The 13,944-nt window shown below is 35.2% G+C and overlaps 1 protein-coding gene across 2 annotated transcripts; it reads right to left on the bottom strand.

The window, feature by feature from the left end:
- Window positions 1–8,192: 8,192 nt before the first annotated feature.
- Window positions 8,193–12,583, bottom strand: LOC140034962 (UBP1-associated protein 2B-like). 2 transcript variants are annotated; one of them, XM_072073902.1, is made up of 2 exons: window positions 10,898–12,583; window positions 8,193–8,382 (listed from the first exon to the last, which is right to left on the bottom strand). In XM_072073902.1, the coding sequence occupies exon 1, from the start codon at window positions 12,416–12,418 to the stop codon at window positions 10,910–10,912; it is 1,509 nt and encodes a 502-aa protein (XP_071930003.1). In that variant the 5' UTR covers window positions 12,419–12,583; the 3' UTR covers window positions 8,193–8,382; window positions 10,898–10,909. The 2 variants fall into 2 exon arrangements, with proteins under 2 accessions (XP_071930003.1, XP_071929999.1); XM_072073898.1 differs by lacking the exon at window positions 8,193–8,382 and adding an exon at window positions 8,571–8,925 and having other exon boundaries at window positions 10,898–12,582.
- Window positions 12,584–13,944: the final 1,361 nt, after the last annotated feature.

Genomic DNA, 13,944 nt, shown 5'->3' on the forward strand with positions numbered 1-13,944 from the left:
TCTAATCTAATAATTTTCACTATCTGAATTCTGCCAATTAAAGTCTATCCAAACTTTGTTATAGTATTATCTTCTGTTTAAATAGTACAATGGATAGATTTAATACTTAACACTCATTTGTATGTATTTCAAATACCACTGCCAAATTAAATGTAATCTACTTGCAAATTTAACAAATACTAGTAGGTTGGGGACACGCTATGTGTGTGCATACTTTAGAAAAAAGTAAATAATATAAAAAAATATGGAATAAAAAATTAGTTAGAGAGATTTTTGAGAGGTGATGCAATATTCATTAATGGACTAGTTAATCAGTTAATCAGAAAGTGTAGTGATAGTTATGTAATGATAGTTATGTAAGAGTGGGAGGTTTTCCAAATAAGATGTGAATAGATGGTAAATGTTGGAAGGGTAAATGTTAACACTTTTTGTTAACACCAAACTCCACGTTTATTATATAGTAAGATAGTAAGGTAATCTATTTCCAAATTCAACAAAGTAGCTAAATTTTATCCAAATTTTATTACTTTAAATGCTAAGTTAAGTTCAAACAATTGGTTGAGCTCTTCCCTTTCTTGATTTCTCTATTTAACTAATCTATCATCTTTTTTTTTCACCTCCTATCCATAACTCAAGGACAACTATGGTAAGTTTTATTATATTAACACTTATGCAAAAATTTAATTTTTTTTTCTTTTTTTTTTGTTATGGACATTTTCTATCTATTACTTGATGCACAATATTTAACAATCATATATTTCAATACAACTTTTATTATTCACATATTCAAAATGACCAAAAAAAAGCCTTCAATATTCTTTTTTGTGTTTTTTTATATTCATCTTTTATGGGTGATTGGGTATTCAAATGCCTTTTAAAGATAAGATAAAGTAATTTTAGCACTACGTTTAGGTAAGCGTCCATATACATTAAGGTAAAATACAAGGAACCTCTTTGTGGTTTCGCGAAAAAAATACCTTACCCCCTATTATTTAGAAACCTCCACATAAATACTCTAAACTTCATAACTAAAGTGAAAATTATCTTCTGAATCGACTGAGTTACCGGCAACAAATCGAATATCCAAAATACCCTCATTTATAATCGAATACCCTCCCAGATAGATCTTTTTTTGAGGGTATCTGTAACCATATCACCACTATCCGATTCCAAAGGGGTAAAACGAGATCCAGAAATCTGTTTCTCCCTTTATCAGCACTAAAAACAAAAGCACTATTCCCTTTATCCCTCCCCAGAATTTTGGGATCAACATCTCCCAATGAACTCTTCTAAATATTTTCATTTTGATTAGGTTCCAACTTTATCGCTCCCTTAGTCTCTTGTTTTTTCGGCAATGTCGACTCCATAGCCACCCCCGCAAAGCTCTTCTTGGACTGCGGCTTCCTATTTGACGATGAAGCCATCATCCAAGGATTAAAATGAACCTCGCGTACTATATGGTGCGAAGTTTAATTACCCGTCTCTGATGATCATATCCATTTGTAACCAGCTGCTAGGTGCTGAGCTTTTCCACATGATGATGAGTGGGGATGCTTGAAATGGCACGACGTCCGATACTTTGAGTTTTTGGGGCAGGGCGACTAGTAGTAGTGATCAGGGCGGTGGACCGGTGGTAGTGGACGACTTTGTGCCCCGGCTACTGAAAACAAGTGATCCTACCAGGGGGCTGGCAACACATAGCAAATGGATGGCTTTCCTAGAAAGTACTGATGATTTCCTAGCCCGCATTCTCTTAATTTTTTTTTCGAAGAGAGGAGAGAAGGGGGGGGAGGTCAAGTTGCCAGGCTCGTGGCCCTGAGCTCAACAGCAAATGCCACCACAATCCAACAACGGTTGGCCTCTTTTCTGTCAGCACTCAGCTGCAGCTTTACCTCATGTGTTGTGGGCTGTAGCTGCCGAGCGCTTTGTTGCAGAAATTCTTGAACATGCATGGACCAAAACGCAGATGTCTGGATGGACGAAGTTGCAGTGGATGGACTTGGGAAAGTGGAAAAATTTGATAATAATGATTATCAATATATATATAAAAGAAATGGTCGGAGCTTGAATTGTTTTATGGAAGAGATAATTTGTTAGAGACGCATGTAGCTAGCTAGCTAGTGTACCCATTTGGCTTGGAAGCTAATCGATATTTATTGAGGGTTAATTGGTGTATGTGCTGTTCCATCATGCATGGGAGGCAGCCAGTAGCTGGAGAGGGAGCGGGGGAAAAGGGACTAATTATGGGAGGGCAGTTTAATCATGTGATTTTCATGTTTCAACAAACCCACTGATATCCTAGCTTCTGCCAATACTTCTTGGACTGAAGGGTAGCTTGGGAATGAAACTCAAGGTCTTTGAAAAGGAACCTCGCATACCTGATCGTCACTAGGTCGTACACCCGGTTACAAGTCAATTTCCATTTTAGTTATGAAATTTAGGGTGTTTATGTGCAGATTTCTAAACGATAGGGGAGTAAGGTGTCTTTTTGCGAAGCCACAAGGGGGTTTCTTGTATTTTACTCTATACATTACTATCAATGTTTTTCTTTTGTATTTTTAAGTTTAAGAAAAACTTCCATATTCCTTTTATTTCTTTTTTCAAAGTCCACACATATTTCAAAGAAGTTATAACATCATAAGATGAAGGTACAATCATTAGTATTTTAAGTATGAATTTTGGGATGTTAATTATTTTTCCTAACTTAATTGTGCCATAGTCATTTAAGAGTATCATATAGTGAAAATTTAAAATATGTTGTTTCTTTTTCTTTTGGTAAATTTGTAAGGTTATATTTTTTGATGCTATAATTTTTAATGGGCAGCTTTAGTTTTGGTTGAAGAAAGTGAAGAATGATAATCTCTTTGTGAGTTCAAGCTGTGAAAAAAGAAAATATTATTCAATGGTTATTAAAGTTAAGCATGATTTGCAAAGGATACTATCAGATTATGGGGGCAAGCAAGTGCATTTCATGTTATAAACTGTTAAGTATTTACATAAGTATATTTACAAACACCTTGGTCTCATGGCTAAGGTAGAGGTTTTAAGATTTAGAGTTTTTAGCTTCAAATATGACTTTCCTTCTACTTCTTAAACTCCACCCCTTCCCTAAACATATAAGATTGTTATAACAATTTAACGTTTCAAATATTCATCTTATTCTTGACTTCTTATTTTCTAATGAATTAAAAATAATATAAACAAAGTTACATTAGGTACCTTTTATAGAAAGTTTCAATAAATTACAATAGATTGCATCCCCATGTTTAAATACAGAAATAAAGCAAATATGCATATTTTTAAGTATATATGCAAGAGTTTTCAGTCATAGCAAACAATTATTTAAAACAATTTTGAAACTTAAATGTTAGAGAAAAATATGCCTGCATCTTTTGAGCATAATCATAAATTTAGATAATAATTAATATTTATAATTGTACAAAAATGTCATGCATTCTTAGCTTGAATTTTATCTCATTTTAAAGTTTTTTGATAATTTTTTATCAGCTATTATATATTTATTTTAAATTTTAATTATTTTTAAAATTTATAATTCTTATTCATAGCACCGGTTATAAAGTTAGTTTATTGACTAAATGATTCTTCCAAGCAAAGGTAACAATCTCACCTTCTTTGGGTTTTTGGGTCGATTTTCCAACTGCATTATCAACCTTTCAAGATTGAAAGTAGGAGTAGGAGTCCAGGATAATGAAGATATCTCTGATTCATGATGGGCTTTTTTCCGTCCATAGATCCTAATTGTTTTCCACTGTCAAGATATTTGCTTCATTGTGGATCTTGAAAGCTTTATCTAAAAGTGAGTAAGAGACTGTAAGAGACACTTTTTTTTTTTTTTTTTTTTGTCAGCAACGATACATTTGTATAACCCAGCTACACCAGGGAGTGTTATGGCACAATCCTTAGATTTTTTTCATTGCTGGTGAGATTTGAACCCTCACCAACAGCCCAAGAAGGGACTTAAGTCCCTCCCTCGTGGCCACTGAGCCAATGGCCCAGTGGTTAAGAGACTGTAAGAGACACGCTAAGGGCTTTTTCTGGAAAACCCCTAGAAAAGACTAAAGTCTGGTATTAGTTGGGCACTAATAAAATTCTATAGATAATGATAATAAATGAAAATTATTAAGATAAACCAGAAAATAGAGGAAAAAATGGGGAAAAAAAAAAAAGAAACATGAAGATGCATTTCTTGGGAGGGGCCATGTTGAACGAGTAAACTACAAGTTATAAGAAAACAGGAATCAGAGATGCTACAAGGTCACACAAAGCTAAAAAGAAGGAAATCTAGATTGTAGAGAAAGAAAAAGGCAAAAAAAAAAATAGCAAGCAATAGATTTCTTTTTAATAGTAAAATATCAAATAACCAAGTAACATGATATTGATTCTCAAATTAATTGAGATTTGTCCACCTTTAAACATTAAAATGTTAGCTAATAAAGGAAATCAATCAAGCAAGGAGGTAGTAAAGGAACCTTTCAATCAAGCCACTAATCTTAAACTTCGTCAAAATGTTATGGTTCAATCCTCTTGGAAAATTCTACCAATGATTGTAATCTAATAGACTCTTGTGATATTATTTAATAATTTAAACTGTTAAAATTAATTAATGGATGATTTTTCTTTTATGCATTTAAAGGTGAATCGATACTCATCGATATACGGTATTCAAAAAGTATTAGAAAACACTCCCTCAACGTTTTTTTCTTTGATTTTGAAGGGGTGGAACCATAGAAGGTTTCGAAATGCAACTAGGTACAGTCAATTGGTCAAGGCTCATCCAATTTGTTTTCTTCAATTCTTTTTTGAGAAAAAGTGGAGGCAACTAATACATAATAATATAAGGATTAACTTTTTATATACTGACAGTGTAATGATTTTTTTTTTTTTTACTAACAGTTGTGGATATATACTATATGTACATGATTTGAATTAAAATTTTGAATTTATGCTATATGGCAATGATCTAAATATATTAGTGTAAAAAAACTGTGCATTAACAATCAATAAAAAACTTACTCATAATACAAAAACAAAATCTACGCTTCTTAACATCTTATGATGCAAAAACAGGATTTATGCACCTCGTACTTTACCACAGTTGTTAGGACCTCAACTGAAGTCTCAAATAATCAGAAAATCAATTTAGTTAATGCCAACTCTTTGATTGATGTATCAAGAGACAATTGAATATTCATGAACTAGGATTGACTTTTCTTTTCCTTCTATCTAATCAAGAAAGCTAAACCTCTTCATTCTTTTCTCAAAACTAATTTAAATTCTATAAGGTTGAATAAAAATTCGATTGATCATTTGATAAAATTGCTATGTTTAATGTATGACTCGTTGATCTTTTGCAGGTTAGAAATAAAAAAAATCGGCCCCCTTATAACCAATCTAGTTTGTTTCTCTTCTATTTTTCTATCTTCCCTCCATTCATTTTCTTTAGTTATTCACTAGAACAATTATTATCTACAAGTTAATCCGAGGCAACTGTTCTGATGTATTATGACAATAGAAAAAGATTTTAAGACCATCCAATATTCCATATTTTTCCAAATATTTTTACGAATATGTTTTTTTGATGGAGAACTATTAATGCTTTTTTGGAAATGCCATTTAATTTAAGGGGAATTACTTATTGTTCTAACTGGATATAAATAGAGGTTATTTTCAAGGGACTCAATTGGAGTCTTCAATGACAACACTATATTAAGGAAATTCATGTTTGCTCAGCTGAGCTTGTCAATGATTTCAACAAAATGATGGCTTTCCTTCTTAAACCTAACATATTTGCAGGTTGGGATTAGGGGCCTTTACAATTGAGGTTCTATCCAATTCCGTCCAGTTGTATGAGCTAGCACAATTTTGGAGTATATGTTTTGTTTAATCGTGAGTTTTACACCAACTTAATTATAACTCACCATACTAAAATTATATCAATGTATACCGTGTATACAACTAAACAATTTTGGAACAGAGAGGCCCCATTTCCATTCGGAGGATATCCTATCTTGGATTATAAATTCAAGTAGGACTGTAACCAAGTCAAGTAAAATCAAATTTTAATCTAATTGAGTCGAGTCTCAATTCAATTTTACCAAACTCGATCTCAACGAACTCTCAATATAATGATCGAACCCGAATTTGACCTTAACCTCAAATTCGTATCGAAGCAATCTCGAACTCAAGCCTACTCCTCGAGCTTTAACAAATTAAAAATAATTATTTTATTTTTTAAAAATGAATAAATCAATAATTTTTTCTTAACAAATAATAAAATATTAAAGATATATTTATAATTTCACCACACACACATATAATCAAGTAGCTTACAAGCTAACAAATTAATTTTCTCTATGCTCGAATTCGAGTCGAGTTTTAATCGAATCGACTCAAACATTTGCAAGCGATTTGATTCATTCGTAGCCCTAAGCTCAGGGGCGCAGAAATTGCAATGCAGCCTGTTGTTTTATGCTGCACTTTTTGGTCCACCCTATCAAATTTATACACTTTAACCGTTATACTCATTAAACTGCATACTTTCATTTTTTTTTTTTTAAATTAGAACATGCAGTGCGGGGCCAAATAACTAATAACAAAAAAAAAAAAAAAAACGACCAGAGCAACTCTACAATTTTTAGACCATAATTATCTCAATAAGCGACGGACATGTTCACGGCAAAATGTGCAAAACAATTTTAACCAATACAATTAGTAATCCCTTCGTCCCATATATTTATTTATGTTTGAAAATATGTGCTTTTATGCATAATACAATCCACTAAAAAAATTTTCTTTTATTTCACTTTTACTCTTAATCATGTGCTAGTCAAAATAATAAGTGAAAAACAATCCCATCACATTTGTCTTTATGCATTATTAACGAAGGATATAGGGAAAATTCCAAAGTATAAAATGATTAGAAATGTTAAACATGACAAATATTTTAAAACAGCCCAAATAATATATATATATAACACTTTCAATGAGAGGAGAGCGTATTAAAGAACATATTTTTTTTTATTTTAATGTTGAAATACCATAGAATCAAGTGGCATGATATTACTGCTAGCATTAACTGAGGCCTTTCAATTTTTAATGATTAACAAAAATCCAAAATCCTCAAGGTGGCAAAGGAACCCTTTCATTTTGTATTTTACACAAAATCTTACAGTTCATTTTGTATTTTAGCTTTTACGGGTACACTGATTTTGAAATGCTACCCCGTTTAAATAAACCTCGACAAAATGACGTACTATATTTCTTTGTCCATTTTAGGTTAATCAAAACAAGGATTAATTTTTTTCCTTCTTTTTTACCAAATTACTAAATATTGAATTTGGCAGTGGACTAGGCTCATCATTTACTAAGTAAGATACCTATTTGGCTATTGTCGAAGACAACAAATCTTGTCCCCATTTTTTTCGCAAGAAGATAAGGCCTAAAAAGTGCAATAGTCGGATAAAACATAAAAGATCAGATGTGCAGGGGGCAGATGAAATGACTGCTATAACCACGCTTGATTGGAAAACCTAATCCACAAGCATGCACCGCTCAAGATCCATTCACCAAACACAAAAAAGATCAAAATAGCCACTCAAATAGACTGTCACTTTCTGTGAGAAAGAAGTCAGTCTCCAGAAATGATGGGAGAAATGAGTGGAACAGCATTCCAGCGCCAAACATATCTTGGTGCAGATCACAGTAGCATTGCCACCATTGCGAGCACCTGTCGATGCAGAACACAAAAAAAAAAGAAAAACTAGAAGCTCTCACAGCATCAATAGATTCTTAGGATTCCTATGGTTTGAAAGCTTCAGTAAACCAAGTCACTCAGAACCCTTGTCCGGTTTAAAGGGTACTAGGAAGGCAAGATTCAGGAGGAATAGAAAAGTAATTCTGACTGGGACAAAAACCAAAAATCTAGAAATGGAGGTAACGGTACCTCACAGGACAGTCTCAGAAGGAAAAGAAAAACTTTTTTGCACTTGAAGCTTGGACAACCTTAAGTTCCCATTCTCCAAGTTTGAAATCACTAGTTATTTGGATATATAATACTCTGATTCTTACTATCATGGTAAGGCTTCTATATTTAAGCAGAGACACTTCAGACAGAACTACGTACGTCAAGATCCAGTCTCAGAAGGCTCACAAATTCCACTCTAAAAAGCAAGTTGAAGAAAAATAGCAACAAATAACATTTCTGTAACGAAGCCTCAAGTTTCAGTTTTTTACAAAATAGCATCTCTGTAAACAAGCTTCAGTTTTGGAAACCAGTGAGAAAGAAACCAAAAAACAAAATCAAACAGTAACTTGACCCCTGATGTTTAAGACACTATAATCTGTCTTCCCAGTATAAAGCACCTGCAACAGCATTCGTCATACAAAAACATAAAATCTATACCATATTACAATTTACCAAAAAAAAAAAAAAGACGCCTACTAGAACATTTGGTAAAAGAAGCAGAATCATGCATTTCATTGAAAGCCTGATGCACGTAGCATCTTAAAAAATCTAAAAAAATGAATGAAAAATGTACAAGAGGAAGATGTTGAGCAACGTGAAAGGAGAATTACAAATGAATTAACATCGGATTCAGATCTAAAGGTACATAGTCCTCAAATAGAGCTAAAACTTTTGATAAGAACCATCCATCAAAGTTAGAGATACTGACCTGCTTCTCAATATATTTTTGAAAAAGAAAATTATTGGAAACAAAGTACTACATAATTTTGAAAAGCAGTCAACAAAAGCGAAATACTTGGCTAGGAAAATACATGTTTAAATCTGGTCTTTAAGCAAACAATAACTTTTGCAACGTTATAAAGACTTCATTTGCAAGAGAGCCTGGAACTTCAGAAGAATCACCAGTCCAAAATAAAAGATTGGTGCATTTATGAAGGAATCTGCACAATGAATATTAGTGTGTGAAAACCCCGCTTTGAAGGGAAAAAACCAATTTTTAGAGAAAAGACAAGATAACTGCTCATAGCTCAAACCAATACCTTGCAAAACATAATGTTGAAAAGAACAATAATTAATATTTTGCTTTCATTAATTCCAGAAGTTACCTTTTGAAATTTCACCTCAAATATAAACAAATAGTGGAACAGGAAAGGTTGTATGTGAACATGAAAATTGTGCTTGTAAATGCAAAGGAATGCACCCTCTATGATAATACAGGACAAGATTTCACAAGTTCCATTCCCTTAAAATGATGGTTTGGAAATATTTCAAGTACATCACAGGTTATAGGGACAGAGTGTCGAATTTGCTGTCTCATTAATGAATATGCATATGGAGGAGAAAAAATTGACACTGAATAAGTTTGAAAGTAAAAGCTAATCCAAATAATTGGCATCAAGAGCAGTCAAATACACTTATTTCGCACTTGCAAATAACAATCAGAAACCACTAAAGCAATTCCACTGCTTCTAAACCATAATTATCTCGATAACCAATATGTTTACCTTACAACATGCAAAACAACATGATACAGTGTACCTGGTAAATGTCATTGAGGACCTCCAAAAAGAGATGTCATGTAAGAAAACCAAACCAGTGACATAATGGTAAAAACAATAAACATCAAAAGCCAACAGAGAGAGTAAATGCTACACATGGCACTCCAAATCAACAAATGGCTTATAAATCCAACCCTCCTCCCCCCCCCCAAACAAAAAAAAAACCCCAAACTTAGACCCAAATTAACTATTTACATTTTTAATCAATAACCCATTAGTAAAACAGTTACACCAACCAATATGAATTGACATGTTGAAAGCAGACCTAGGCCTCAGTTGATCTAGACAATGCTAAATGCATTACAACTGGCTGTGGTAACACCAATATCAGAATTCTGCACTGCTAGACTTTTTGTTAAAACTCTTGTGCACTTTGATTGTATGCCTTAATCTTCAAGAAAAATTATATTGGCCATATTTTTGCCACGAGCTATGGATCAAGTCAAAATCATTTATTATTTAATAAAATCTTAGATTGAGTTAAAACCTTATTGCCCTACCAAAATCATGCTTCTAGCATTTCTTGTCCTATAACAGTTCTGCAATTAAGGTCCAATTTCAACAAGTAAAAAAGAGAAGACAATGGTCTTCAAGGCCCAGCTTTGTCCTCTGAACTCACAAAGTTACATGCATCAACCTACATATTCATATGGATAAAAAGGTCGATGCTAAAAACTGCAGAAAAAAATTTGCTACAGAACATGCTTCTCAATCCCCAAAAATGCAAGTACAAGGTGTGACTGTGATGAACTCAATGGTTCCCTAACCTGTCAAAGACCCCTTTTCTGATCCAGGAAGAATCAAATGAAGGGACCACAAAAAAATGAAGGTGCTATAACCTTCCAAATTCAGGAAAAAGTTAGGAAAAAGTCAAGTCCTCATAATAAAAGTAATAATCATTCTTAGACACCCAAAAAAAAAGAACCATGAGAACAAGAAATTTCTAATTTCTTTTCTATCCAACTCCCAAAAAAGAGGATAATCTAAGGCCTTTTCCTCTCCAAAATCTCAAGCAAGCAAACAAAGCTCTCTTTTATTTTTTCTCTTGTTTACTGTCCTTTCTTCACTTCAGCATAAAAGCATAGCATCCTAATCATCTTAAATTACAAGTTCCAATCAGATACAAATACCTCCACAATAAAAGCATATCTCTACAAGCTGGACATAAACAGACAAGATTCCAACTAAAACAGACAACTTATGTATATCTACTTTCACTTGATTTTATGAACGTATTCCATTTTGTTCCAAGCAATTTCTTTTTCAGCATATTAAGATTAAAAATCTAGAAATATATTTATCTAACCACAAATAGAAGCATTACAAAGCACGAGATCAGTTAAACATGACATACCTTCCAACTGACCTAGTGTCCATGTCCCATATAAGGTGCACCACCTTGTGGTGGCCGAACGCCCTGTGACCCCATCTGTGGGTTCTGGTACCCTCCCTGCATACCAGGCGGAGTCCCGTAGCCACCAACACCCTGTCCTCCATACCCAGCATTATTCATAACAGGTGGCACACCTTGGTTCACTGGCGCCCCAAGTCCTCCAAGCAAATTCCCAATACCCAAACCAGCACCCTGAGTGGCCAGCAAGGCTGTTAGCGCCTGCCCAAGAGCCGGGTTCAATGCAGACGCAGCCCCGGCAACAGCAGGATTAAAACCCACAGCTGGGCCAGAAGTAGGAGCCATCAAATGTCCAGCAGACCCTGCACCACCGCTACTACTCGAATACTTCCCTTTCTTTGAAGGATGCCCATAATACTGCTGCTGATGGTGCTGACCACCAGCATAATGCTGCTGATGCTGCTGCTGTTGCTGCTGAGGAAACTGTTTGCTTGGCTTAGGCCCATCAATCGCCTTCTGACAATGCAAGGTATGCCCTTCAAAATTCTTATGTGGCTCCTCTAACGCCTTCCTAGAACTCTCAACAGTCTTATACACAAACAAACAAAACCCTTTTGGCTTCCCAGTCTGCTTATCCAACCCCAAAGGCCCATCCTCAATCTCCCCGAACTTCGAAAAGAACTCCAACAACTTCTGCGGATCAAGGTCTGCTGCCACATTACTCACAAATATCTTCCTCTGAGTATACTCAGACACCGGAGGTGGCGCAGTAGGAGGTGGGGCAGGGACAGGGCCAGTAGAAGCTAGCTGGCAAGAAGTCATCCTATTCCCAATTTTCTTCTGTGGCTCAAGCAATGCTTTTCGCGCCCCACTCCTCCTCTTAAACAGTATAAAACCGTAACCTTTCGACTTCCCTGAAACCTTATCCGTAACCGCCTTGCAATCCTCAATCTCCCCATACTTCCCAAACACACTAGTTAGGGTTTCCGCAGTAGTATCCCATCCAAGACCGTGAACAAAGATCTTCCGGTGAGCTGGGTCTGCATCCGCTAGCTTTCTAACACTCGCCATCAAATCAGGGTGCTTGGAAACCGCTTCTTTTATCAAAACCACCATCTGGTCCTTCGAAAACGGCTCCAGCAGCTTCTCGAACGGCTCGTCATCCAAATCCTCATCCATACTGTTCAGTTGCTCTTCAGCTCCGCCATTGGATTGTTTAATTTCGGTAGTCTCCGTCTTAATTAGGGTTTCCTCTTCTTGTTGTTCCTCAACTCCATCATCTTCCTCCTCCTCTTCTACTTCTTCTTCGACTTCTTCCTCGACTTCTTCCTCGACTTCTTCTTCTTGATCTGCCTCCATTTCTTCTTGTTTGACCTGAACTGGCTCATTCTCGGGTTGGGGCTCAGGTTCTGGCTCAGGCTGGGGTTCCGGTTCTGGTTCTGGTTCTGGTTCGGGTTTGACTTGTACGGGTTCTGGCTGGGGTTGGGTGGCTTCAGAGGTTCGAGACTTTCTCTTCTTCGCCATGGGGGAAGATCGAAGAGAGAACAATAAAGCTAGGGTTTTTTCCGCGGCGGAGGCTAGGGTTTGGAGACGAAGAATTGGGGGAAATGGAAGATGAGGAATTTTCGAGAGGCGAATATTTATGTGGGCCTGATTATTATAAGAAAATGAAATTCACGATGGCTTGGGTGGAAGCTGCTACGCCGCTATTAACAAACTTTTGGGCCTAATAAAATGTTTTGGGGTCAGACCTTTCGGGAGGGCAAGTACTTTGAGGAGATTCGTGGATTTAGGGCTGCGTTTGTACAACCTTGTGTGAAGATTTAGACCGAACATCATGCTTTAATTGGGCATGCAAATGATGCAATCCACGATTTGTACTATATTATTGTTAGGGGCATTTATTGGCCGGTGGTCAGTCATTTGGTAAAAAGAAAAAAAAATTTTCGGGAATTCCGTAATTGGCGTATCAAGGCTAATATTTGATTACTGTCCAAATTTTAGTTTGATAAATTGGATATTGTATTGTAAAACTAATAAACTATTATAGTATGAACGGAGATATTAGAGAAAGAAATAGAGAAATAGAGGATGATATTCTTATATTCCAACAAGTACAAAAGTCTTTCCAAAGGGTGTCAATGTACCCTATATATAGGTACTACAAGATTAAAGATACATCAATTCTATTAAACATCCACTACTATAAGAATATGAAGAAAGCTACTAAACGGTTTCTCCACTACATGAATAGATTTATGGATTGTAACTTCTATACATAATGTAGCCATAAATCATGAATTAATCCTCTTGGAAATATAAAGGGACATCCATACTTTTAGTTGTTTCATAACACTCCCCCCTTGGATGTCCATTACACAAAGAATATGCCTCATTAAAACCTTACAATGGAAAAACCCATCCGGACAAAAACCCTAGTGAAGGACAAAGAGTACACTATTCCTGTGTATTAATTTCTCCCCCTGATGCAAACATCATTTGAGATCTTTTAATCATTGCATTCTAATATTTGTCACCAATTTCTCAAAAGTTGCAGTTGACAATGCCTTGGTAAAAAAATCTGCCAAATTATTATCTGATCGGATTTGTTGCACATCAATTTCACCATTCTTTTGCAAATCATGAGTAAAAAAGAATTTTCGTGAAATGTGTTTCGTCCTATCTCCTTTAATATATCCTCCTTTCAATTGGACTATACAAGCTGCATTATCTTCATATAATATAGGGCCTGTTTGGAAGCTCAATTTTTTCACAAGTTTGTATGCTATTAGTTTTTTAACAACTTTTACTACAGAAATCCCAAAAACTTATCAAAATTTTTAACCTACACATTTCAAAATACCCAAAATTTACAAAAAAAAAAAATTCACAACCCTTTTCTTTTTCTTCTTCTTTCTCCCCCATCCCAACCCACCACCACTTCCGTTGTCGACCACCACCTCCGGTGCCTAGGTCTTTTTTTCTTTGCCTTTCCCCCTCTCCCCCTCATCCTCCCTCACCATCCTCCCCCTTTACCCAGTTTGTATGAC

Source organism: Coffea arabica, chromosome 1c, assembly GCF_036785885.1.
Source record: "Coffea arabica cultivar ET-39 chromosome 1c, Coffea Arabica ET-39 HiFi, whole genome shotgun sequence".
In the NCBI taxonomy this organism is placed as follows: Eukaryota; Viridiplantae; Streptophyta; class Magnoliopsida; order Gentianales; family Rubiaceae; genus Coffea; species Coffea arabica.